At 41.4% G+C, this 25705-nt stretch overlaps 1 protein-coding gene across 4 annotated transcripts in view; it reads right to left on the bottom strand.

Annotated features, from left to right (window-relative positions):
* RYR3 (ryanodine receptor 3) overlaps positions 1 to 25705 on the bottom strand; it is a 565081-nt gene that overhangs the window by 346266 nt on the left and 193110 nt on the right. For all 4 annotated transcript variants that reach the window (XM_055278588.2, XM_055278589.2, XM_055278590.2 and 1 more), the window contains exon 3: positions 21650 to 21757. In XM_055278588.2, the coding sequence (XP_055134563.2) occupies positions 21650 to 21757 (108 nt within the window). The remainder of the gene's footprint in view (positions 1 to 21649; positions 21758 to 25705) is intronic.

The following is a 25705-nucleotide window of genomic DNA, read 5'->3' as shown; positions in this document are numbered from 1 at the left end:
TTTTTTTATTCTGCAAAGAACCAAGGTTTTAGTAAATGTTATGAAGCCAAGTTCATTAATTCACTCTGATACTCTCATTCAAAGAGAAAAATGTGGCACAATACAGACAGTCCATAAACAGGTCTGACTATATGAAAGTGTAGCATATGACAAAGCAGATTTCAGTATAACAGGAGAAAGGCAGGGTTATTAAGCACAAGTCTCTGTGAGATGCGGATGGCAAATCAGAAAAGCTTTCAGTAAGATCCACAGGAAACATAAAAAGATAAGTTACAGAAGGATAACATAATTAAATATTTCATTTTAAAATTAAATTCTAAAACAACTAGCATGCAACGGAAGAGTCTACATTCTTCACAGACCTAATACTTATCCATGCTTTGATGCATCAGATATACTCAAAGGAAAGAGAAGACAGATATGATTGTACCAAAATTACTGAAATTCAGAACAATGGAAACACCAACATTTAAAAGACTACAGAAAGACTTTGTAACGCTATGACAAAAGGGTTACTATCTCATTGAAATGTAGGGAAAAAAACAGCCTCATAGAAGTCGGCAAAGAATATGAATAAATGATGCATATTAGAAGAAAATTCAAACGTATGGAAGAGATTCTTTTCTAGTAATGAAAGGAATGACACTTAAAGCAACTTTGATATATCATTTTACATCTGCAAAATTTGCAAAAGTGGGAAAAAAAAGCTTAATGCTGTCAGAGTTGCAATTTAGCTGATGAGATTCCAGGCAAGGTGGTACGGAATACAACCCTTTTGCAAAGCAATATGGAAGTGTATGAAAAGGGCCATAAAGAAGTCTATAACTTTTTCTGTAGTGATTCTACTTCTGGGGGCAATTCAAGACAAGCAAAGAACAGTGTGCACCCAGCTGTGATAAGAGCATTATAATAGGTGCAACAAAACAAAAAACCTGGAAAGAACCTAACTATCTCAAAGAAAAATATTATCTAGTAAATTATGAGGCTTCTTGAGGATGTTCTACGCTTTACCTATTGAAGAAGGCAGTTATAGAGGTTATGTGGAAACACAGAAAAACGTTTATGATATGCAACCGTGGGAAAAGCAGAAAACAAAATACCTTCAAGTATTATACATAGGCAAGAATAAGGAAACCTATGAAAATGAAATAGCCATTTGGCTGGTTGCCGAACCACTGAATTTTTCCTATTCTAAATTTTCTTTAACACTATTACTATATCATCATTTTGGGGGAAAGTATAGTGTGTGTGTGGGGGGGGGGGTGGTGCAACAACATGGTACATGTGTTTAATGAAATCGAGCATTTTAAAAGTATTTTGTCTATTCTCTGTACCCTTCAGTTGCTTGTGGGTACGATCACTTTGCCAGGATCCTCAGGAAACGACTTTACCTACCTGAAAGGCAGATGGGGACACATATCTAGCATCATTGTTTTTAAGACACTGACTCCAGAGTCTTTCTTTACCCTTGGTGTTACATGGAAACGCTAGAGAGGCAACCTTTATTGACGATACCTGACTCCCTTCCCCATAGCTCCCTCAGGCTCAGCTCCAGACTCCATAGCAAACATCTCCTGCTGCAGGGATTCGTTGCAGTTGGGTCCCAAACCCAGTGGCTCCTCTGACTGTCCCTTGTGGACTCTTCACTTTAAATCCCGTTCTTGTTTCGGGGGAGTTGGTGCATTCCCTGCTTCTCAAGGCTGCCTCACGCAGCTGTGAGATTCTAGGTCTACCCTGCCCTACTGCTTTAGGCTAGCGGATCACTCCCTTCTGGCCAAACTCCAAAGATCATACTCAAGCAAACTGCCCTTCCAGGAGGGGTGGACAGATAGTGTGTCCGGAATTGATTTCTTCTGGTGGGTTCCTGGTCTCGCTGACTTCGAGAATGAAGCTGCGGGCCTTGCGGTGAGTGCTACAGCCCTTGAAGTTGGGGTGTCGGGAATTTGCTCCTTCCCGTGGGTTCGTGGTCTGGCTGACTTCAGTAATGAAGCTGCAGACCCTCGCGATGTTACAGCTCATAAAGGTAGTGTGGACCTGGACCCAAAGAGTGAGCAGCAGCAAGATTTACCGTGAAAAGCAAAAGACCAAAGCTTCCACTCCGTGGAAGGGGACACCAGCAGGTTGCTGCTGCTGGCTCGGGTGGCCAGCTTTTATTCCCTTATTTGGCCCTGCCCACATCCTGCTGATAGGTCCATTTTACAGAGTGCTGATTGGCGCGTTTTTACAGGGCTGATTGGTGCGTTTACAATCCTTTAGCTAGACACAGAGCACTGATTGGTGCATTTACAATCCTTTAGACAGACACAAAATGTCTCCAAGACCCTACCCGACCCAGAAGCCCAGCTGGCTTCACCTCTCAATAGGGCTAGACAACACCTCTCCAGCTCAAATGACACCAAAGGAACTGATGGGGCATTTTCCAAACAGGCCTTGAGTTGTAAACATCTGGTAACAGGGATTTTTTTTCTCCTTTAATGATATTAATAGTTAATGAAGGATTTTGTGGTAGTAGACTGGAAATTAGAAAGTACAGCCCAGGGGTGGGAGGCGCATGTGCACAGATGAGTATGGCTTGTGATGAGGGATGAGGAGTCACAGCCAGAGAATGAGACAACAGGAGCTCGCTAAGTACATGTAGCCATCCTAACTCCCTGAAACTGGTGTGAAACCCCAAAGAGCCCAGTGTGGGACACTTAACTTGTTTCTTCACCACCTTTTTTGGATCAGATACTTCAATCCTCAACTGGCTAATTGCCAAATGCTGCTTCTCCTGAGCTGAACAAAGATTCTATCTACCTCCTGTGGCTCTCAACCTTGGAGTAGAAAGCACTATACAGTGTAAGGTATTGTTCTTTTGACACCTTGATTTTCAACTCATAATAGTGTGATTAATATGAATCTAAAGCCAAGAGTCAGAGGTGCCTGAGCCATTGGCTTCAGGGAACTTTGTGAAGAGGTTTTTCCCCCCTAAGAAATCTTCCAAGTGGGCCTGGACTAACTCAGCCAGAGCAGTACAGGTCCTTAACAGAAACATGCTTGAAAGGGGGCGACACCCCCGGCATCTTTCATGGGCATCTTGAGAGAAAAGTGAAAACTGAAACTGTGAAACAGAATTTTTTTTTTTTTTTTTTGAGATGGAGTCTTGCTCTGTTGCCCAGGCTGGAGTGCAGTGGCGCAATCCCGGCTCACTGCAGCCTCTGCCCACCGGGTTCCAGCGATTCTCCTGCGTCAGCCTCCTGGGTAGCTAGGAATACATGCTCACGCCACCACACCTGGCTAGTTTTTGTATTTTTTTTTTTTTTTAAGTAGAGATGGGGTTTTGCCATATTGACCAGGCTGGTCTCGAACTCATGACCTCAGGTGATCTGCCTGCCTCGGCCTCCCAAAGTGCTGGGATTACAGGCACGAGCCACCACATCTGGCCATCAAATAGAATCTTAATGAAGTTCAGAAAACAGAAGGGAGCCACAGCATCTGATAGCACTACTTCCCCCAAATTCAGTGATCATGGCAGTCTTACTGGGTCAGCTAGCAGTTGCCTTACTAAAAAGACAGGACCAAATGTCAAAGGCTACAATGCACAATAGGACAGCCCTTACCCCAGAAAAGAAAGTTGGCTGCATCTGGTGGCAGAAGGACCTATGGCAGTCACTCTGTCTGCTGCTGTGCTCTTGCAGAGTGACCTTGACTCCAGGGAGCCCCACCTTCGACACCCACAGTACTGCCTTCTTCCTATCTCCTCATATCACGGGACAAAAGAGAAAAACACTTGAAAAGCAGTGCACAGACAGGCACTCCTTTGATTTTTTAAATACATAAACTTTGCCACTAAGCAAGGAAAACAGGCAAAATCAAACAATCCATCCCCCTCCGCCCACGATTGAATGTCAAATTTACCATTCCCATGGTTTTTAATTTACTGAATCCAGCTAACCCTCTCTCTTGGAAGTGCCTAGAATTATTTTTCCTGGATGAGAAGGTGGTGCAATCTCCTTTTTGTTCATGTCATTAGTTTCACAGCCACATGGAAGGATTTCAGAACAAAAGGATGGAAGGCCAGAGCCTAATTTGAGAAGGTGTAAATTCTCAGTCACAGGCATCATTTGCAGCAAGATCCTGTACCCCAGTAAAGCAGTCTCTTCCAGGAAAACACCAATTTAGATTCTGCTTGGCACAAGTTTGGCACATGGAATTGGTATAATCTGCGAGATGGCTCAGATGGGTTGGAGACTGCAAACGAGGTGCTATGGTGACCTAGAGTTGATTCTTTCCTGTGGGCACCTAAAGCCGTACGAAGATCCCCTGGATGGTGCAGACTTAAACTCCAAATGTGCAACTGAAGACAACTGGGGAACCTCCTGCCTTCCAAGACTTTAAAAATAAGAGCCTTTGCCCTATGAGAATCCATGTAGATTTCTGCAACCATTTTCCTCCCCTTTTGTCCCAATCCACAATGGTTGGGGAACAAATTAAATGACTGAGTTTCCCACTAGTCCTGATACTTTTCAAACACTGCTTCTCAAACAGACGGATGAGCATTTTCCATTGAGGGGGAAAAGGTGGTCACTGGGATGCCTCCAAATTGGGCAGGGTCATCCTGGATACATCTGTGCTTTTCTTTGAACGCAGATGCCATGGAGTGAACAGCGAGCCAAAATGGCAGCCCTAACACATGTTTCTTATTATGGTGTCTTTTAAAAGAGCAAACCGCCAGATATTTGTCAGCGTATTAGTGACATTTAGATTGATGACAAGTATACTTGGAAAGAGGTGAGGCAATTTTTTTTTCTCTGAATTATTCCCCCCACCTTCTCCTGTAGCTAATAGATTAAGAATCTGATGTTGCCAAATTTATTCTTTGCATAAAAGGAGCCTGTCAGCCAAATTTGTTTTCTAGTCACTGCTCTGGTTTCTGTTTGAACCACCCATACTCCTCCTCCTCATCAGGCTTCAGATGAAACAGTGGATCAGTGACCATGAAGGGTCAATACTAAGAGCTCTGCCCAATTATTTCCATTCACCAAATGTAGCATAATGAATATTTCCAACAAAGAGTCTAACATTCAAAAGGTCCGATTACCTTGACATGAAAATTTGAACACTGTTTCTAATCTACTGTTTCTCTATAAAAAACTCACTATTCATCCTGAGGATTTACAGATAACAAAATAGGAGTAAGTTTTTTATCATAAAACCCTGCTGACTGCTACTGTGTGTAACACCTTTACCCACACAAGCTATAAAGCAGAAGGTCAACTGGATTCTATTTTGTTATCTGATCCTCCTCCCTCTTTCCTGCACTTCTTCAACTTACATGGGTTTTTTTTTCCCCTTGGATGTCCTGCAACAACCAACCTTTATTTTTTTAAATCTCTCTATCTTTGTTGTACTGGTCTCAACTATGATTTTGCTAGATGGAGATCGATTCATCCTGTTCTCTCTATATCCACATAATGAGCATGGGGCCAAGTTTATATTACCAAGCAAAACAAACAGCGATCTTGCTTTTTTCTTGAAGTATATGAAGTGGTCTTGGGCAGAGAGGCTGATTCTCCAGGGTCCTGTGTATGTGGGCCTGGGGGTAGACAGAACAGACGCTCCTAATACTTAGTACCTGTCCACAGACCAGGTGCTGTTCTGAAGGCAATGACATCATTCTTCTGAACCTCTCATGATTTCATTCTAGAAAAGTGGCCCTCAATCCCAGCTACGGACAGGAATAACTAGTGGAGATTTAAAAATGAATACAAAAGAAGAAAAAAAAACAACGTAAAAGCTGGGTCATTTTCATAAGATTCCGATTTGGTGGGCCCACGATGAGGTCTGAGCTCCCAGGTAATTCAAATGCACAGTCAGGCTTGACAGTCACCCCTCCGGGACTTAGCCACATAGGACCCTTCGTGTATGATACATGCAGTCGGCAAGCACTTCTGTGTTCTCAGCATCATCCTTTTGGACCAGTGATTGACTTTCCTTTTAATATTTTTCCAGAACCCCAAAGAAGCAAAGAACAAACATGATTGCTTGCTTTCGCTAACTTTAGGAGTAATGTTTGACTCTCTCTGCTTCTGTCTCAGCTCTGCTTCTATATATATGATAGATAGACAGAAATCCCTACTACGAAATCTATGTGTGGTGAAGACCCTAGACAAGCTTCTCAGAAGAGGAGTTTCAGGCCCACCATGGTCAACCCCAGATCCACCTGTCTTCACCACATCAAAGGTCAGCTGGACACTTCCTGAACTGCCTCCCATGCATTCTAGACCTCCCTCCCCACCGGTGTGGACGCTGCAGGGCCTGGGAAGAGATGCAGTTAATGGCAAAGCACAAAGCAGGCTGGGGAAAGGGACTTGCACTATTGCTTCCCTTACTACTTGGTCACCTCCCTCTGGAATTAGTCACTTCTGATCTTACGTTCTCACTCTGGTTTCTGTGCTTTGCAGACCCCCAGAACTTAAGGGTATGCCTCAGCATTCATTCTGCATTCTTAGTATAGCATTCTACATTTCTCTCTGTATCTGCAGGGCTAGTGTGTCTCAGAGTTGTTTTGAGTTCCCTAACGCTTGGACAGTGCTTTCGCATGGCTGCTTTCCAAAGCCCACCTTTCACAGGCTGGCTTAGGTCCAAGCATTCTTCTCATCCACTAGCTCTTCTGTCAACTGGAAAAAATAAAAGTTAAATAAAAAAGCTCCTTTGCTGATCTATGAATGGAAGCTGGGACCCGGACAGAGCGAGCACCATTTCTCCCATTGTGCAGTGAGCAAATTTATCACACTGACAATGACAGGATAACCTACTGGGGCTGACAGTAAAACCTGACTTCCCTTGAGCTGCAAGACACTGTGGCAGGCTTTGCAGCAAAGAAAGAAGGCATATTAAAAGTAGCACCTGCAGAGCTCCTGTGAGAGGAGGAGGAGCGGCCAGCTCAAAAACACCAAGTATGGTTCACAATTTGAAAAAAACAACTCCACGAAATTAATAAAATTAGTATCAGTTGTGTTGATGTTTGCCTCCTCCAATGAAGAAAAAAAATAACAATTCAATCCATTTGCAGCAAGTTTGGTGGTTACCGTTAATGTAATGTGACAACTTGGCACTGAAAAGAACGTTGCTGCTGATTTCTGCTCTTTCCACTGAGACAGACCACTGCTGACTGGGAATGATCTTCAGAAGCCTGAAGAAGGAAGCATGTTATCTAAGAGAAGCAGTTTGTGATGGCCCACAGTGAGAGGAAGTGCCAGAGAAACAGACAGATTAACTGACTGACTTGAGCCAAGGCAGGCTATATAAATCACTGGAAACCCTATCACTGTCCAGTCACCAATATGTATCCACAGCTGTTTACGCAGCTTGAAGAATCAAAAGATGATTTAGAAACCCTAGAAAATTTTGCCATGAAACCAGAGAATGGAAAGGACATACAGTAGGTGTTCCATTAAGTGCCATGTTCCTCATAAAAATAATAAAGTCTCACTCTATTATTAAATCATTCTGTCATCAAGGTGATTTAACCTCTCTTCTGGTATCATACTAATATCTCCTCCAATCTCAGGCCAATTGGACTTGGCCTGTGATGGGTCATAGTGGGGGTAATAAAATATCCCTAGAGCCAGAGTTTGATCTTTAATATTCTCTATGAAACAGAACCAGAGATATTAAAGAGTTATACAATGTCATGTCCTGGGGTAGAAAAATTCAGATGAGCCTGGGCCACCCTTGTTGCTGCAAGAAAGCAGGGGTTTGCTCAAAGATATCAGCCATGAGGCTGCACAGGTTAACATGCATTCCCTTGGACCAAGCAAGGAGGATCTCAGTATTCAAGAGAAAATGACAACTGCATTTTGGAACATGCTGGGTATTTTAAAGAGAAGTGAATTCAAGATGATACTAAAACAGGAATTGGTGACACGTTGTGTGAAATGGTCATTGTAATGTTCATTTACATTACATCACAGCGAGTTTCCAATGTAGTGTTACAGCAGTGATTCTCAGTTCAAATTATAATAGTCCCATACTGAAGTTTATTTTTCAATCACTGGATTATAAAGACAAAATCAGAAAGGTTATTTAAAAGGTAGAAGAGGCTAGGCACGGTGGCTCACACCTATAATCCCAGCACTCTGGGAGGCCGAGGTGTGCAGATCACGAGGTCAGGAGTTCAAGACCAGCCTGGCCAACACGGTGAAACCTCATCTGTACTAAAAATACAAAAACTAGCCAGATGTGGTGGCACGCACCTGTAATCCCAGCTGGTTGGGAGGCTGAGGCAGGAGAATCGCTTGAACCCAAGAGGTGGAGATTGCAGTGAGCCAAGATTGTGCCACTGCACACAGCAGCCTGGGCAATACAGCGAGACTCCGTCTCAAAAAATAATAATAATAAAATAAAAGGTAGAAGAACACCGGGTAATGTGTTTGGCTCTTGTCATCAATTCTGTTAACATGGTAACCCAGGTTGTTCTTTATTGGTCCCTTTTTTTTTTTTTTTAAAGCCATTCTGAAAAATTGCAGAAGCTCCATCTGGGAGAGAATGCTGTGCAAGGTCTCATGGGTTACAAACTGGGTGGTCTGAGCCAGCAGGATCTAGTTACAGAGAGGTTCGGGAACATTAGGGATAGCATATTGTCTGACTCAGCATTCCCCTTTCTCTGAAGCCCACTGGGATTTGTAAGAAAAAATTGGATTTGGCCTGAGACTCTTTTCCTAGATCAAGTGAGTGCATTTAAAATAGATCTTACAGGCCAGGGGTGGTGGCACATGCCTATAATCACAGCACTTTGGGAGGCCGGGGTGGGTGGATCACTTGAGGTCAGGAGTTCAAGACCAGCTTGGCCAACATGGTGAAAACCTGTCTCTACCAAAAATTAGCCAGGCATGGTGGTGGGCATCTGTAATCCCAGCTACTCAGGGGGCTGAGGCAGGAGAATCACCTGAATACAGGAGGCAGAGGTTGCAGTGAGGAGAGATTACACCACCGCACGCCAGCCAGGGTGACAGAGTGAGATTCCGTCTCAGGAGGGAAAAAAAAAAGTAGATCTTACAGATATGAGTCTTTTGGTTTACAGGGATATACATGTATGTCAAAAACAGGATGATTTGCGGGTGGGCATGCCTCTGTTTCATGCTAGAACCTGAGGATAAATTAAAGTAGCCTATATTGAATAAAACATGGGGGAAGCTGGAATACAGAAATCTCTTGATTATTTTTGGCATGTTTTGTAAGATACAGCAACTAGGACGTTACTCTTCAGAAAAAGGGATTGAAGCAACCAATTTTTAAACATAGCTTAATACAAGAAATCATAATATTAAAGGCTTTTTATTCTGTTAGAATTTTATCTTAGTAACAAAGTGTACCATGTGGGAAAAAGAAGTGAAGTCCAAAGGATAGGCACCCTAGAAATTGCTTTTATACAGGGATATATGTTTGGAAAGACAAGTGTAAATGTGAGGAAGTGCGAAGTGATATCTATTATGCGCACACACACATACACACAAAATACTAAGGTTAATAGCATTAAAATGAAGTTAATATATTTAGAAAAAAGTGTACATTGATGAATTTTTATAGACAGACAAATGGGGAAAGAGACTGGCAGAACCAAAGAATGTTTTATATTCCTGCAAGCCAAAAACCTAAGGCGAAACAATAAACCAGTTTGAATTAGATCTGTTTGGACCAGGGGTTCAGCCCAGTGAACTTACCATTCCTGGTTACCCTGGGAACAGCTCATTTTAATAAAATCTCACAAGAAACTGCAAATGCAATAAATAGTGTTAGCAGAGGCCTAGGTAGCTCCACTCGGGGAAAGACATAGTAAGAAGTTCAGAAGGGATTTGTGCCATAGGAAAGACTGAAGTCATGAGAAGAGAAATTGGCATTCCATATACAACAGGTAGTGACTATATCATTGAGAGAGCTTGAGAAGGCTGCAGACAGACCTACGGTTTCTCCCACTGACTTTCAGTGAAATCTGCATAGCTAATAAAGCATGGATTTGCGTATCCCTATTGCTCCACCTGCCCTGCACCGTCAAAGTAGTTGCCTGAAAACAGCAGTTGCTCATTCTCCTGGTGACCTGGGTCAGCTGCCTGAGGTCAGAGACTTAATTGTGGCTTCTATGGTTTAGACAGTATCATTGTGGAGGTGAGGTTTTACAGAATCAGCTCCATAGCTCTATTTCATCGACTCACGATGGCTCAGTCATTACAGCTCAGTTATTTGTACCTATCAAAAACAAATTCTGGAGATTTTCACTGATTTGCTCTTTATAAATTACATGAATGTATTAAATTATCACATGTATTCTGAAACTAGGTACATTATGTATCAATTAAAAAATTGTTTAAAATAACTGGAGATTTTTTTTTTGAGACGGAGTCTCGCTCTGTCCCCCAGGCTGGAGTGCAGTGGCGCGATCTCGGCTCACTGCAAGCTCCGCCTCCCGGGTTCACGCCATTCTCCCGCCTCAGCCTCCCGAGTAGCTGGGACTACAGGCACCCGCCACCACGCCTGGCTAATTTTTTTGTATTTTTAGTAGAGATGGGTTTTCACCGTGTTAACCAGGATGGTCTCGATCTCCTGACCTCGTGATCCACCCATCTCAGCCTCCCAAAGTGCTGGGATTACAGGCATGAGCCACTGCGCCTGGCCGATAACTGGAGATATTTTTATACCCTAGCAGTAATTCTGAAAATTCCTAAAACCAAGTCATAACTTTAGAAACTAAACTATGAAGATATAAAGTAAAAATAAAATAAAATAAAATAATGCATTCAACCTACCTTTCAAATAGCTCATCAAAGACATGAAAATGAGTATTTTAAGGAATGGTTCCGCCATGAATAATTTCCACCTCTGGCCCCACCCAGAGAGCAGGACTCCGGAGTCAGCAGAGAGAAGGGCCTTTTTAAAAAAAGCAAACTCCCAAAGGCTGTTTCTTAGAAGAAACCTCCGTGGTGCGGGCCTCATTTACACTGGGTCAGCTCTGAATTCATTCTTTTGGAACAACATCCCAGTTCTCCTGCCTACCACCCTCCACCTTTTCAAGGCAGATGAGCAGCAGAGAAACGGGGTCTGGAGCACCAAGCCTCCAGCTGTACATCCTTAATAGGATGGCACCAGGTGATTCTTATCAGTGCTGGTGCCAATGCATGTTTCTCTCTCGAACAAAAACAAAAGGAGGGGCAACTGGTGCGTAAAAACTCTACAATCAGGTGCCTTTCCTCTTCAATCACAGAGGTAGTTATCCACAAAGAAAGAGGTGAATAACCACAACAAACAAGGGAATTGACTATCCACAGGTTTCAGTAAGAACATTTTTTAAGGCATTTTTTAAACCAAAACACCTATCTGATACTTGGGCAAAACTATTTAGTACATGGAATGTGTGAGCTGTAGGCAAGAATAGGCCTTACAAGTGAAGAAGTTCAAGAACCAGTACAATTTCAACCACAGGAATGAAACTGATCATCAATATAGGAATGGTACTAAAAAACAGTTTTTCCCATTTTCCTGATGACTTACGAATCCTTCATCATGGGTAGACATTGATCCTGGGATAGATGTTTAGGAACTACTCATTTAGTTCAGAGTCCATGTTTTGCAGGTGGGACAGCAAGGACCAGAGAGTGGGAATACCAAGGCTAGAATGTCCACCCCCTGCCTAGTCCAGCACTTTCCTCCCTCACACCAGAGCAACATCATGAAACTCAGAAACGAGGCTCAGCATTCTCCCCATCTCCCACCTCACTACAAGCCCAAGTATGTGCAGTACCCACAGGAGGAAACTCTAGGTGGAAGCAGAAGCATTCTGCCTTCAGCTTTCCTCCTACTTTGCGGGTAACCATTTCAGCCCTCTGCAGAGCGGAAGCGATTTTTACACCATGGTTCGCCTAAATATATTTGGTCTTATTCCCACTTTCTTTCCACCGATTCCACGTCATCATTTTAGCTCCTTCCATTCTAAAACCAGATAGTGGCAATCATAGGACTGGAGTGTCGGTCACAAGGTTTTTACTCAAGTAAAGATGAAAATGCCAGCTGAGATCAGGGTTTCTCCAGCACCAAGTTAACTTTTCTTTACCAGAATATCCAGATTGGTGCTCTTATTAAACTTTAATGAAATGGAAATAAATTGGAGTTTGCTCTAGTTCATTCAATTCTCACTACAAATATATAATTTAAACTCAGGTATTTATTAAAAAGTGAATTACATGATCAAAGGAACAGTCTAATAAATAAACTGAAGAGTTTCTATTCTCCTAGGATTTAAAAAATTGCAAATGTGCTTTATTTTCAAAAGGTAAGCAGGTTTCTTAAAAGATTTCCCCAAAATTCAAATATTGTACAATGAAGGATTAAAACATGTTGCCAGGAATGCAGTTTTTACAACCCATCTCTACTCCTGCCCCCCATGAAACAGTTATTTTTCTCAAAACTCTCAGCAAAATCTCTTATCAAAACATCTCCCTGAATAATAAACTATTTACCTACGGATTGTGTCCTGGAGAAAGCTTAGACACCCCCAATCCCTCCTCATGCCTCTAAGAAACTTTAATGAAGATGTTTACATTTTTTTTGCAATTAAAATACAGAAACAACCACCACCAACAACAAATATCTTTAGTCCAGCCATGGAGAAGCAGCTCAGGCTTTCTAGATGACAGATACCATTATGACAAGATTATTTCAACAGAGCATTCCAATGTCCACAGCAAGGATGAACAGAATTCTAGTTTGTGTAACATTAGCAAAGCTAAATGTTAACACATTTGCAAAAACACCGCCAGGATCAGACAGGCATATTGATCTTAAACATGAGGTGCCGACTTCACAACACGCCCATTTCACCAAAGAAAAGACAGTCACACTAAAGCTGAAGCACTATATTCAATAAATGAGGGGATTTGAGAGAGTCTGGAGCTTTAAAAATTCATTCTGTGAGTTCTTTCACTTGAAAAGGCTTCTACTCAGCATATGAAGAAATGTAAAAAGCTAGTTAACCTGAATGGTTATTCTTAATTGTTGAAGTTCACATTTAATTATTCTGCTGGTTCACTTTGGAGATATGGCAGGAGAAAGAAAATATCATACTAGCTTTTTCCATTTTTATCATGAATTCCAACCTTATGGAATAGCAGAGCTGGAGTTGCATAATAGCACTGGAAGAGGTCTGAAGCATCGAGAAGCTGAGGTGAAGGCAAAGCTACACACTTGTGTCATCTCACCAGATTGAAACCTATGATCACAGGCCGTCTAGACCATATTCAGAGCAAACGAGAGGCTGTAAAAACAACTTGCGGCCGGGCACAGTGGCTCATGCGTGTAATCCCAGCACTTTGGGAGGCCGAGGTGGGCGGATCACGAGGTCAGGAGATCGAGACCATCCTGGCTAACATGGTGAAACCCCATCTCTACTAAAAAATACAAAAAATTAGCTGGGCGTGGTGGTGGGCGCCTGTAGTCCCAGTTACTCGGGAGGCTGAGGTAGGAGAATGGCATGAACCCAGGAGGCAGAGCTTGCAGTGAGGTGAGATCGCACCACTGCACTCCAGCCTGGGTGACAGAGCAAGACTCCGTCTCAAAAAGATAAAAAAATAAAAAAATAACTTGCAATGTTTTGAAGAAATAAAAAATGATTTCACAGGCAAGTCATTCCAATTGGAGAGCAGTGGTAAAACAAACTGCCTAGCGACGAATTTCTATGTGTGCAGCCACCTCTAATTTCACAACACTGAAGGGTGAGGTGCACTGGTGTTTTGTTTTTTTTTTTTAATTGCAGAGACACAAAGAATGGAAACTGCCCTGAACACTCACAAGTGAAAGGCCCAGTTCATGACAAATACAGCTTGAAGTCAGTTGTCCATGCAAAGTACATGTATATTGAAGGAGTGAGTAACATACCCATTCCGAGAGATCACTGAGCTAGCAAAATCAAAAACAAAACAGTAAATGGATATTTTAGCGTGCGCAGGTTTTGCTGAAAGCTTTCAACTTACTTGAAGAGTCTACTGATACTTACTAAAGAGTTTTTTTTTTTTAAAAAAAAAAAAGAGAGAAAAAAGAGGGTGGATTTCCTACCTGGTAAATATTTTGTTATCTTAGAGGTTTGCAAGAGCATTAAATGTAAAAGTTTGTTTTTCCTGTTTTTCTCTAGTACAGTGCTGATATCATCAACAAACTATAAGCAAGCAATGTACTGTCGCCTAAGTCAGCTGTATCACTTTTTTATAACTAACATTTAAATAAGAAAATCCGCCCAAGAAAAATGGTCAATACCTACATCAGGCAATTTGGAATTTCTCATAGAATTGCAATCGATTAATCAATCAGATTTTGCTTAGACCAAGAAAGGTGCTTTCTTACCATGAAGGTCTTCCAGATGGCATATTTTAACTAAAAATCATGTCATCAAAAGGCCAGTCCAAAAATGAAATGTGAGTTATTTGCATATATCTTCATAAATATCAGCTTATCAAGGAAACATTAAAATCCATTATATCAGCATAAAATCCTAAAATCATAGCATAACATGAGAAAGAACAGTAAGGAGGGGATAGGAAAGGGGGAAGAGGATGTACATATGTTTAATGACAATTTGGTCTGTGAAAAAAAACACATTGAAACTTTAGTTTGGAGGCCTCTCGTTTATACCAATATTTAATTTATCAAAATAATTCCTAGCTCTTTGAGGAAAGAAAACCTGTCAAATATACATGATATGTCCCCTATAACTCCACAAGAAAATTTACAGGAGAACTTTGTCTCAAAAAAAATTAAAATTATGTACTCAATGCTTAGTGTTTTAGCGTTGCTGTCCTGGATGGATTTTGTAAAATTCTCCTTGTCCATAGCAAAGAAGAAAGAATAAATACATTTATTCATTCTACCTAAATAAATGGGAGCCAAGGTCTCAAGTAATGGTTAATACAAAAGGGAGAACATTTCCACAGCTCATCAGTGATGGGCTACAGCCCATAGGACACACCAGAGGAAGTGACGTGATGACACTTTTCCATTTTAACTCGGTACATTGCAACCAGTACAGACCTGAGAAAGGACTTTGCATCTAAGTGGTGTCATATAGAGGTGGGGAACCTGAAGCCCAGTTGGTAAGAGATTTGCTTGAAGTTAAATTTCCAGTTGGTGGCATTGTTAAGACCAAATCTAAACCTCCCAACACCCAGCTTTGTCACCGAAACAGGCTGCCTGCCACGAGTACATCTGTAAAATGAACTCTAACACAGGGCAGCTTTTAAAGAGTAGGTTTCAACAAGCTTTTGCACGTGAGAGCAATTTTGCCAAGTCGATTTGTTATTTTGCGAGTATAAAAAAAAACATTATTTTTGCAGCAGGTGCGGATGGTCAGCCATAGATTTAAAAAGGGAAAGAACAGCATCTGAAACCAGAATGTTATTTTTGTCCCTCTCCAAGGAAAAAGCAGAGTCAAGTCAAGCAAGTTAAAAATTTAATGATGTGATATCCTGTTCTTACCAATCAGGTGTAGGGAGGGGGAGTGTCCCAAAGGTTAGCAGCCTGAAAGTCGTCGGCACTGGGGTGGGGAGGTCCTGAGCGAGGGCACCAAGGATGTTCTTGGACAGCTTGAGGCAGTGGCTTTTCACCAACGAGTACAAAGGAAATTCAGGCTTTCAACACCTAACATGGCTATTCTGCTGTAGGGACTTGACACATGCATGGGCAAGACCTAGGACTTACATCACAATATAAGCATGAGTGACTCAGTGCTTATTCTCCAAAGGAAATCTTATGAACTCTCCTGAAGTGTAATCAATGCTTGTTAGATTTGACTCATTAACTTAGGTATTTTTAAAAATGTAATATTAAAACATGTTAATGGGGATGAGGTTTAGAGTTATGGACGCAGTTCCTCCATCGTCATGTTTCCTCCTCACACACATACAAAATAAATTCTATTACTAATTTTTTTCTAACACTTATAAAGGGAAGATAAAAACCTCAGAGTGAGATGCTAAATCTGGATGGTGGTGGTTCCCCTTTTCTTCTATGATATAAAAATGTTGGCAGGCACACAGGAACCCAGGAAGAAAGAAGTAAGGATCCTATTTTCATTCTAGAGGAGTTTGCACAACATGTCTAAACCTTGGCACAGCCACAGTTCAGACTTTAAACAAGGGGCTTCTAATAATTCCCTTCATCAGTGTTTGTTTTGATATATTTATCAGCTAGCAGTGTCACGGCAGATGCATTGTTAGCCAATTCTTTTTTAATGATGTTGCCACCTGTCACTAAATATTTTGTGAGTTTATGAGATGAATGAATGTCCTGAACTTGGCTGCAAGGTAAATATCTCATGTATCTCATGACATGCACTGTAAGGACCTTTACGTGAATATAGCATAATGTATGTGTACGCTTCACTGGCCGTTTACAAGGTCACATGATACCAGGAGACAACCCCTAGTAGTCACAGGCATGTCATCTTCAGGAAGCAGTAACATATGACAAATGTGCCACACCATTTCACTAGCAACCATGCTGTGTGTGGTATTCCCTACTGTAAAGACAAGAATAAATCAAAGGAGCCAAAAGCTCCTTTCAGAGTTAATGGGACTATCAAATCACACAAGTAATACAGGGAAATGAAGAACTTCTCAGTGAGGACATCTGTTATAAAGGTTCTTGCAGAAATAATATCTTTCCAGGTCACATTTCCCAATTAAGGTTTTTTGTTTTGTTTTGTTTTGAGATGGAGACTTGCTCTGTCGCCCAGTCTGGAGTGCAGTGGCGCAATCTCAGCTCGCTGCAAGCTCCACCTCCTGGGTTCACACCATTCTCCTGCCTCAGCCTCCCGAGTAGCTGGGACTACAGGCGCCTGCCACCACGCCTGGCTAATTTTTTTGTATTTTTAGTAGAGATGGGGTTTCACTGTGTTAGCCAGGATGGTCTTGATGTCCTGACCTTGTGATCCGCCCACCTCAGCTTCCCAAAGTGCTGGGATTACAGGTGTGAGCCACGACGCCCAGCCCAATCAAGGTTAAAAGGCTGCTTGTGTATTAGCATACCAGATATTTTAGCATCCAAAGTCAGGCATAATCTTATGTGTTCTGGACATGGATGAAGTGTCACATTCACGTGGCAACTATACAATTAGTTTTATATTTATATATATACCATTTATATAATTCATTTTATATTTATACTTCATCTCTCTTTGTAGTTGTAAAGATTTGACATTGATGAAGTCAACTTTTAGAGAAAACCGGAGCCCTTATCGGAAGGAGTGCAGCTGATAATTGTGTTAAGCAAGGCCTTTCATTCCTAGAAGCATTATGCCAGTTCATGTCAGAACCCATGTGGAGTTAAGTTTAACATGCACCTAGTTGTGTAGCACAGGACTCTCCTTCCTTTGAGGAAGTTTGAATATTCCTGAAGGATCCGTGTGACAGGAGGATGTGGACCAGGGATGAACAGAGGAACCAATACTTTTATTTTCAAACTCACAGGCAGTTGTAGGCACTGATCTCATTTAATTCTCACCCAGTCCTATGAGACAGATTGCATCTTGAAGATGTGGAAACTAAGGTACAGAAAGGAGAAATAATTTGCCCCAGAGGTCACCTGGTCCAATATAGGCTGGACTGAAAACACATCTGCCTGACACTGAAGACTGAGCATTTTTTTCATCACAAATGCTGTTTGCTCTCACTTTAAAGTCATTTCTGTAGTATGATGGGGATTGAGGGCTTAGAGGGAGTTGGGGACATCTCTTTCAGCTCCATGTGCTGCTGAAGGTTGGTAGACACTATAGGTCTAATCAATTGAAAATGTGAAAATACTCTAATATTTGATTGCAGGAATTTTACTTCAAACTGTAGCCATAAGATTGGCCGCAGTGCCAAGCATCTATCCCTTGGTAATTTTCCCCCGAACAAAATTACATAGGATTAGATCAGAGGTAAAGTGATCCAAGGAGGAGCTGAGATAGGGCAGACTCTGAGAGGCACAAAATGTTCTCTGCTCCAGGTCCTCCTCATCACTGATTCTCCTTCTCAATATAAAGCTGGCTTCCATGTGCTACTGGCTGCAGCTAAGGACATTTAAATAATAAAGAAACCTCTTTGCTGTTAAATTAGGGCACTTTTGTTTTCTTTGTTAGCAAGAGAAATTGCTGCAGAATTGTAAATCTTTGCAAAAAGACTTCTGTACACTCAACACGTGAGTAAACAAACAGCTGAAGTCATCTTTAAAAATGTCCAGTTGCTACACAGCAGTGAACAGACACAGTACACCAGGACCAAATTTTTGACTAGAAGGAAAAATTATACTCTTCAAAGCCTCCCATTTGGTGGCAGTCATGATCATTAGTGAAAGCAATATCTATTTAAGAGCAGAAAATGGCTATTTTCAAACAGAATGGAGTGGCATGCAAAGAAGGCTTCATCCCACTCAAACATCCCCAGGCTCTCCAGAGAATCATTCCGCTCTGTCATGTTAACTCACTTCCTTCTTCATTTTTCCTCTTTTTCTTCCCTACTGAATATTATCTTCTAAAATCAAATTAAACACCAATAATAAATGTGCACAGTAATTACTTCAGAAAAGCAAAATAATCAGACTCAAGAGATGATATAAAACTCGTATTTTTCATATGAAAGACTGAGAGCCCAGATGGAGTTGTGAGAAAGTTCCAAGAGGGTTCTAGTACCTGAAGCTGCTGTTCAGGTAACTATGTTTTGGAGTCATCAATGCACAGTAAAATAATATGATTTGAAAAGAGTTCCTTCCCATCTGTGTTCCATCTCTCTTCTCAAGTCCCTTTTCTCTGAGATCTCCAGTGAATACTACTCCTTATAATAGTGATAAATGTGTCAAGATGGGAAATAACTATTAGGTCTCTCTTATCTTTGGCAAAAATAGAACAAAAGGCAATATGGAAAATTTCAGAGTCTGACTCAACGTGATGATGATGATGATTCTATAGATATTAACAAAAATGTCACGGATCATTTATTTTGAACGTGAGTTTTTAAAGAAGAGTAGATTATTCAAATAAGATTTAATGTATTGGTTTCTACTTGTTGTAACTTATAAATGGCTTCTGAAATATATAATTATATTAAACAAACTTCTGCTATAACATGCCTGGTAATTAAGGTAGGTCTTATTCATATATTCTAAAATGAAGAGCTCAGTTTTATTAAAGTGGGTCCTTCCATTCTACTTGGAACATGAATGATTACTTATTCCTCTTAAGACAAACTAAGTTAAGACTATTAAGTTCTTTGCAACAAGGAAGAACCAGAACTTTTGAATTTACTTTCTCATCTATAGGACTCTGAACCACTCAAGCTAAATGATAAAGAAAAAGAAGTCCTTTGAAATATACTTTTAAAACAAAACAGGATAAGAGAATCGCCAAGGAATAATTCTCCAAATAACATAGTATCTCTTTGTCTTCTTAACTTCTATCCTGAGACCATAGTAGGCTGGGTCTAGAAGATCTTATTTGATACTGAAAGTGGTGATATTTAAAATCAACTAGGTCTCCCTCAGCAAAGATTTCTGTATATGATGCATCTTGGAAAAAGAAGAGTGATCAATTAAAAAAAGTTTCCCAGTCGGGTGCAGTAGCTCACACCTGTAATCCCAGCACTTTGGGAGGCCGAGGCAGGCGGATCACGAGGTCAGGAGATCGAGACCATCTTGGCTAACACGGTGAAACCCCATCTCTACTAAAAATACTAAAAAATTAGCTGGGCATGGTGGCGGGTGCCTGTAGTCCCAGCTACTCGGGAGGCTGAGACAGGAGAATGGCGTGAACCCAGGAGGCGGAGCTTGCAGTGAGCAGAGATCATGCCACTGTACTCCAGCCTGGGTGACAGAGTGAGACTCTGTCTCAACAACAACAAAGTTTCCCTAAACTGGAAGTGTTTGAGAGTATGTGGAAGATATAAGATGTTGAGGTCAATGCAAGGAATGGGGAAGTGAACCCAGACTGAGGCGAACATTAAATGAACAAAAATCTCACCTGTGTTAATGATCTAAGGCACAAAGCAAACTATTCTCAGTTGTCTTACTAAAGCATACTGCTATAAATCAAAAGAGTGAAAAAACACAAATATTTGGTATTAAGGGTCTTAGAGATCTAATTCACAGAACACTGTGGCCCCAAGAGATTAGATGTACCCAAGATCACATTAAGGGCTGGAGGATGGCCAAAATGTAAACATCGATTCTCTTGATTCTATGGTCAATTGCCTCTTCCACTACAAATGAGACATGTCTGTACTATGTACAACTTCAAGTAAGAACAAACTGTGCTACTAGGTAACTGCAAACAGTTTCTACCCACAGACAGCGTACTCTCCAGTAGCGAAGAAAAAAGGCTTGCAATGACAGTACAGAGTGATAAGAGCTATGACAGAAAAAGTACCTAACGTCCCAGCAACAGACTTGTGGGGTCAGCAGAGGCTTCTCAACTGATCTAATAACTAAACTGGTTCCTTGAAGGATATATAGGGATTACATAAGGGAAGTGAGAGAGGAAGAGGGAAGCTGTTCCATGTGGAGGGAATAGCTGATATGCAGGATCAGAGGCAAAAGAGAACTGGCATGTTTGAGGCAGAGAGAGGAATCCGATGTCACTGGGACACTGAGTACTTGGTGGGATGTGGTGAGAGATGGGGCAGGAAAGGTGAACAGGGCTCACCAACTCCTAAAGGGCTCTATGCCATGTTTAGGAATTTGGAATTTATCTCAAAGTAATGGGAAGACAAAGGATTTTAAAACAGGCAACTGTAATAATTGTATTTATATTTTGGAAAGAACTGCTGAGTGGAAAAATGGGAGGAGGGGGTGAGTATAGGAGGAATCAAAGCAATTAATAGGCTGTTGCCGTAACCGAAAGGTAGAGGACAGTCATCTAATGGAGTATGGGGGAGTGAGGATGGTGGAGAAAAATGGTTGAATTTGAGATATTCAGGCAGTAGAATTAAAGTATTTGATGATAAATATATAAAAATGAATGTGAGTCATTAGGAAAGGGAAGAGTCAAAAATTATTTTGAAATATCTGGCCAAAGTCTTGCCCAAAAGCCTGCCAACATAGGCAATATGGAGCTTGTCTCTTAGTTATAAGGATCATTTTACTGACAATGGAAACTCAAGACAATTCTGTACTTGCTCATCATCAGTGAAACCATCAAGTTCTGGACACATGTCAAAGACTCATAATTCTGCAGGAAATCATGTTCGAACTGTTGTAACTTGGTTGTGCTCCATTGGAGCAGTCATAACTCCCCAGTGACGTTTCTCCAAGGAAAAAGAAACTGCCTCACAGGCACACTGAATCTCAAGACCCTCTCAGCCTCTCCACATTCGCTGGTGAATTCCGGGATAAGAGAGGAGAGTAGGCTTAGCATCCAATGCCTTGCTCATGCAGCATTAGTGGTGGTCCATTTTCTGGTGGGAGCTGATTAACTCAAAGGAAGCAGAAGTAGGGCTGCTGAACAACAACAACTCAACTCAGGGAGAAAGATTTACTATCTCCATATGAGTCATCTCAACAGTCCTAAAATGTTTCAGTTCAAAGTTGGATGAAATGTACAATGTATTTTGGGGATGTGGTGCGCCCCAATCCCAACCTAGGACACAATTCAGGTACTCACCCCTTCGCCGCCATTTTCACCTGTGTTGGCAAGCATTTCTTGCAGGGCTCTGACAGATAGGGACTGTTCCAGCACAAAATTGCAGACGCAGAGATCTGGAGGAATGTACTGTGGAAATAAAATCAGAATGAGGATACCTACTCATATCAGTCAGAGATCAGTCACGCAACAACATCTCAAGGGCAAAGAGCCTATGAATCAAAACGACAGTTGGATGAATAGGAATGCAAAAAGGTGGCTTTCTCCTGTTCAAGATGGGTTTTAAGCTGGTTTCTAAAGAATGCTAAGAAAAGCCCCATATATCAAGGGAATAGTTTCCAACATGTCAGGATCGACTTGAGGGAAGGCTTGCGGTACATATGGAAGAACACAGACATAGCCTTGCCAATGAAGGGAGAGGAAGGGAAGGCTGATCTACAGCCAGGTCTGGGTGAGACCAGAGAAAGCAAGCCACTGGGATCTCATCCACAATAATCTGTAAAAGGGCAGTGGACAGAACATAATGTGGCTCTAGACAGTGGTGACTCTAATAGAGAATCCATTTATTTGTTAAGAAACCTAGATATAGTATAAAAAGAGGCCATAGAGGGGGTTAAGAGCTATATAAATATAGCATAATCAAAGGAATGTCCAGAACTTTAAGAATTGATGATCCCTTTAACAATCATTCCAATTTATTAGAATCAGTTAACAGTGACCAGTTAACATCATGACATTCATGCCTATTCTGGGACATTCCTTAACAGTTAAAGATAGCCTTCTTTGCATACTAACAGTAGCTAATATTTATTGAGTGCTTTATTCCAGGTACTGTTCTAAGGGCTTTGCATAGGTTAACTCATTTAATCTTCGCAACCGTCCTATAAAAGAGGGACTATTAATATTCCAGTTTCTAGCCAAGGAAACGAAGGCACAGTGAGTTTAGGTCGCCTGCCCAAGTGTTACATTTGGCTGAGTCAGACACAAATCCAGACAGTCTGTCTCCAAAGTTCATGCACTTAACCCTACACTGTTCCTGCCACTAATAAAAATATTAAAGTTTTTCTTCACTGTGAGAACATTCTAGATCAGCAAATATTCAAGTATTTCATTTACGTAGTGCTTGATATTGGAAAAGATACAAAGAAATACAAACCAAAACCACTGCCTTTCTGGAGTTTACAATCCCATTTCAATGACACACCATTTTCCTTGAGAATACAGCTTGTGATCACCTGTGTACCAATCCTTTGTTTCCTACATATTGGCAGAACATCAATACCATGAGAACAACAGGAATGAGGAATGAGGGCCAGAAGCTACCGAAGCCATGCCTAACACTTCAAAACAGGTAAAGCTGTTTCCGTGGAGCTCCACTTTAAAAGCTAAACCAAGACTGCTGCTAAGGCTCTGACAACCTCTCTAACTTCAGCATTTAGTTTTAAAATAAAAATAATGGAACTGACCATCTTTAAGTTCCCTTTAATTTCCAAGTGTTGGTTTATTCTTCCACTTCTCCCAACTGCAATTTCTCAAAAATAAGATAATCGACCTGCTGGACCTGCTTACAATTTTCCTTTATTAAAGTTTTAAGTCAGGAATGGACAATCCTATTCCAAAGGTATGTTTGGGTGACATACATTTTCAAGTACTTTTTCTACTAAGGATTTGAGTGAGTACAAGTCACCCAGCCGTACCTATTCCAAAGGTACGGCTGAGTGACGTGCATTTTCAAGTACTTTTCTACTAAGGATTTGAGTGAGTACTTTTCTACTTAAATACTTTTCAACTCAAGGTCTCTATGCTGAGAAATCCTAAAAACCTAGTCTTAGAATTCTGGCAATACAGGAATTTGCCCAATCCTTTTTTATTAAAACAATTAACTAAGAAGAGATTGTAACAGAGGAGGATTACTGCCTTTATTTTGTGGTGTTCACTTTGTTTTCAAAGTCTGTTCTCAAAGCAGGTAATTCACTCATTTGTATGGGACTTGAGCAAGCAGGCAGCTGGTGATGCAGGGCAGAGCTTCATGTCCAGGAAATGTTTGTATAGTACATACAGCATTATTACAAGTAGCATACAATTATATGACAAAGCATTTCCTTAAGACCTTATACGATAAACATATATTGTCTAACTTAGTCTTCCAAAATGTGATGCCATCTCAGGAGACTTTATATTTTTCTACCACTCTGCCTACCTGAATTTCATGTTCCCAGAATAGGAAGCATAAAAGCCATAGTTTGCTTGTTTCTTCCTCTTCCAATTCATTAGAATGAATGATTTGGAGATTTCCCATTGAAGAATGTCTGCAGTTATGGTTGGCCCTTTAAAGTCTGCTTTACAGTTTAATTTGGCAAATTAAATGGTCACAACATTCACACCCACGTTTACAATAAACCTATTCAGTCTATTCTCTTTAAGACAGAAACCTTCATAGCTCCAAATGCTAGATATTCTGCCCTTACATGACATCGTGTAATTCTAAGTCAGCTTGCTTTCCTTCCCGTGTCTGGTTTGTTCAGACAGGAGACAGGACCTCTCCTTGTCTCTGCCATCAACCATTTTGAAGGAGAAGCACTAATAGATAATAGGGACACTAGGCATACTATAATTATAGCTGTCCTTTCAATCCAGGTATTGAAAGTCCCCAGGTGGTCATAATTTCATTACTGGTTTGAATGGGTACATTTAAACAGGACGATAGTGCGCAGGGAGACGAAGCCTCTCAAATGAGAACACCGTACCTGCCACTGGTTTACAGAGTTTCCTGGCAGCTTAGTTTCTGTACCTCTGGCATGTGGTCCTGCCTGGACTCTCTGTCCTTGGAAATAAGAGCATGCCACTCCAATAGCACACAAAACAATGTGTGGGCAGTGGTAAGGGAGGGAACAGAGCAACTGGAATGTCTGGAGAAAAACAAAACAACTAAAAACTTGTGACATGAATGGAGCACAGAGCCATCTGACGTGCTATGCCAGCTGCCATCCTTAATTTAACTCCAAACTGGCCTGAACTCCCACCTCCACACTCCTAAAGAATGAGCAAAGGCCACTCGTCCATCAAAGCTAATTTGTTTGCAGCCGTGAGAGTCCCCTAGGAGGCCAGCTCATTGTGTCTGTGCTGTGGAACCTGTGCCTCAGTCACTCTACCTGGCAGGCATGGGGCAAGTGTTTGATGATTCTCAGCACGGAGAGAAGGGCTCTGTTGACATCTGTTCTGAAATGGCTCCTCATCACTCTCCCCAAGCCCTGTCCTGAGCCTAGAGAAGCACTACATTTCCAAACGTCCTACAGGAAACCTTGAGAGGCCAGGGCCCTGGGTAAGCCAGGAACTAGGATTCACTTAGCCTCACTATGTGGAAAATAGTAGGAGGCAAGGTCTATATATCCTCCGTGCTCCATAAATCTACATAATGGCATATTTTTCTGGGGCTTATTGAATCCTGGCTAGTAGGAATCTGCTGCCCCTGTTTTATAGTCATTTAGCATTTCTCTATCTGGCAATCGACAACATTCACTTCACACTGTACTAGCATACACTAGCCAAGCCCTCAGGGAAATGAGGTGGGGAGTTAATTACACAAAGGAGGACTGTCACCTCTCCATCGTACTGTTAACTGCAGTCTGTTTTGGCTTATATAGTTCTTGATGCATTGAGGTTTGTCTGTTTCACTAGATTGTGGGTCCCTTGAAAGAATCTGTGCCTTATTCTACTGTTGGTATCCCAAGTACGTAGAAGAGTAAGCACCCAACTCAAGTCTTCTTGAACAGACCCTGTGTCCTTCAAGACTATCATCCAGGAGTGTGGTGCTGATCATGGCTGTGGCTGTAGACAGACTGCAATGACTCCTCAAGTCTCCTGCCTGTTATTCAACATGTCTTTCTTCTCCCAGTGTCACGAGCCCCTTTCACTTCTCTGTTAATCTGTCTGGTTCATACACAGTCATGCCTCAGTGATATACCTTGTAGGTGTGTCAATGGCTCTGAAGGCACTAAGAGTGAACACTCTAGTGTAGGATTACCTGAAGTCAAATCTCTGATCGACTATTCATTAGCTGAATGACCTTATGCAGGT

Source organism: Symphalangus syndactylus, chromosome 5 (genome assembly GCF_028878055.3).
Source record: "Symphalangus syndactylus isolate Jambi chromosome 5, NHGRI_mSymSyn1-v2.1_pri, whole genome shotgun sequence".
NCBI classification, from domain to species: Eukaryota; Metazoa; Chordata; class Mammalia; order Primates; family Hylobatidae; genus Symphalangus; species Symphalangus syndactylus.
This window is presented reverse-complemented; position numbering and strand designations above follow the sequence as displayed.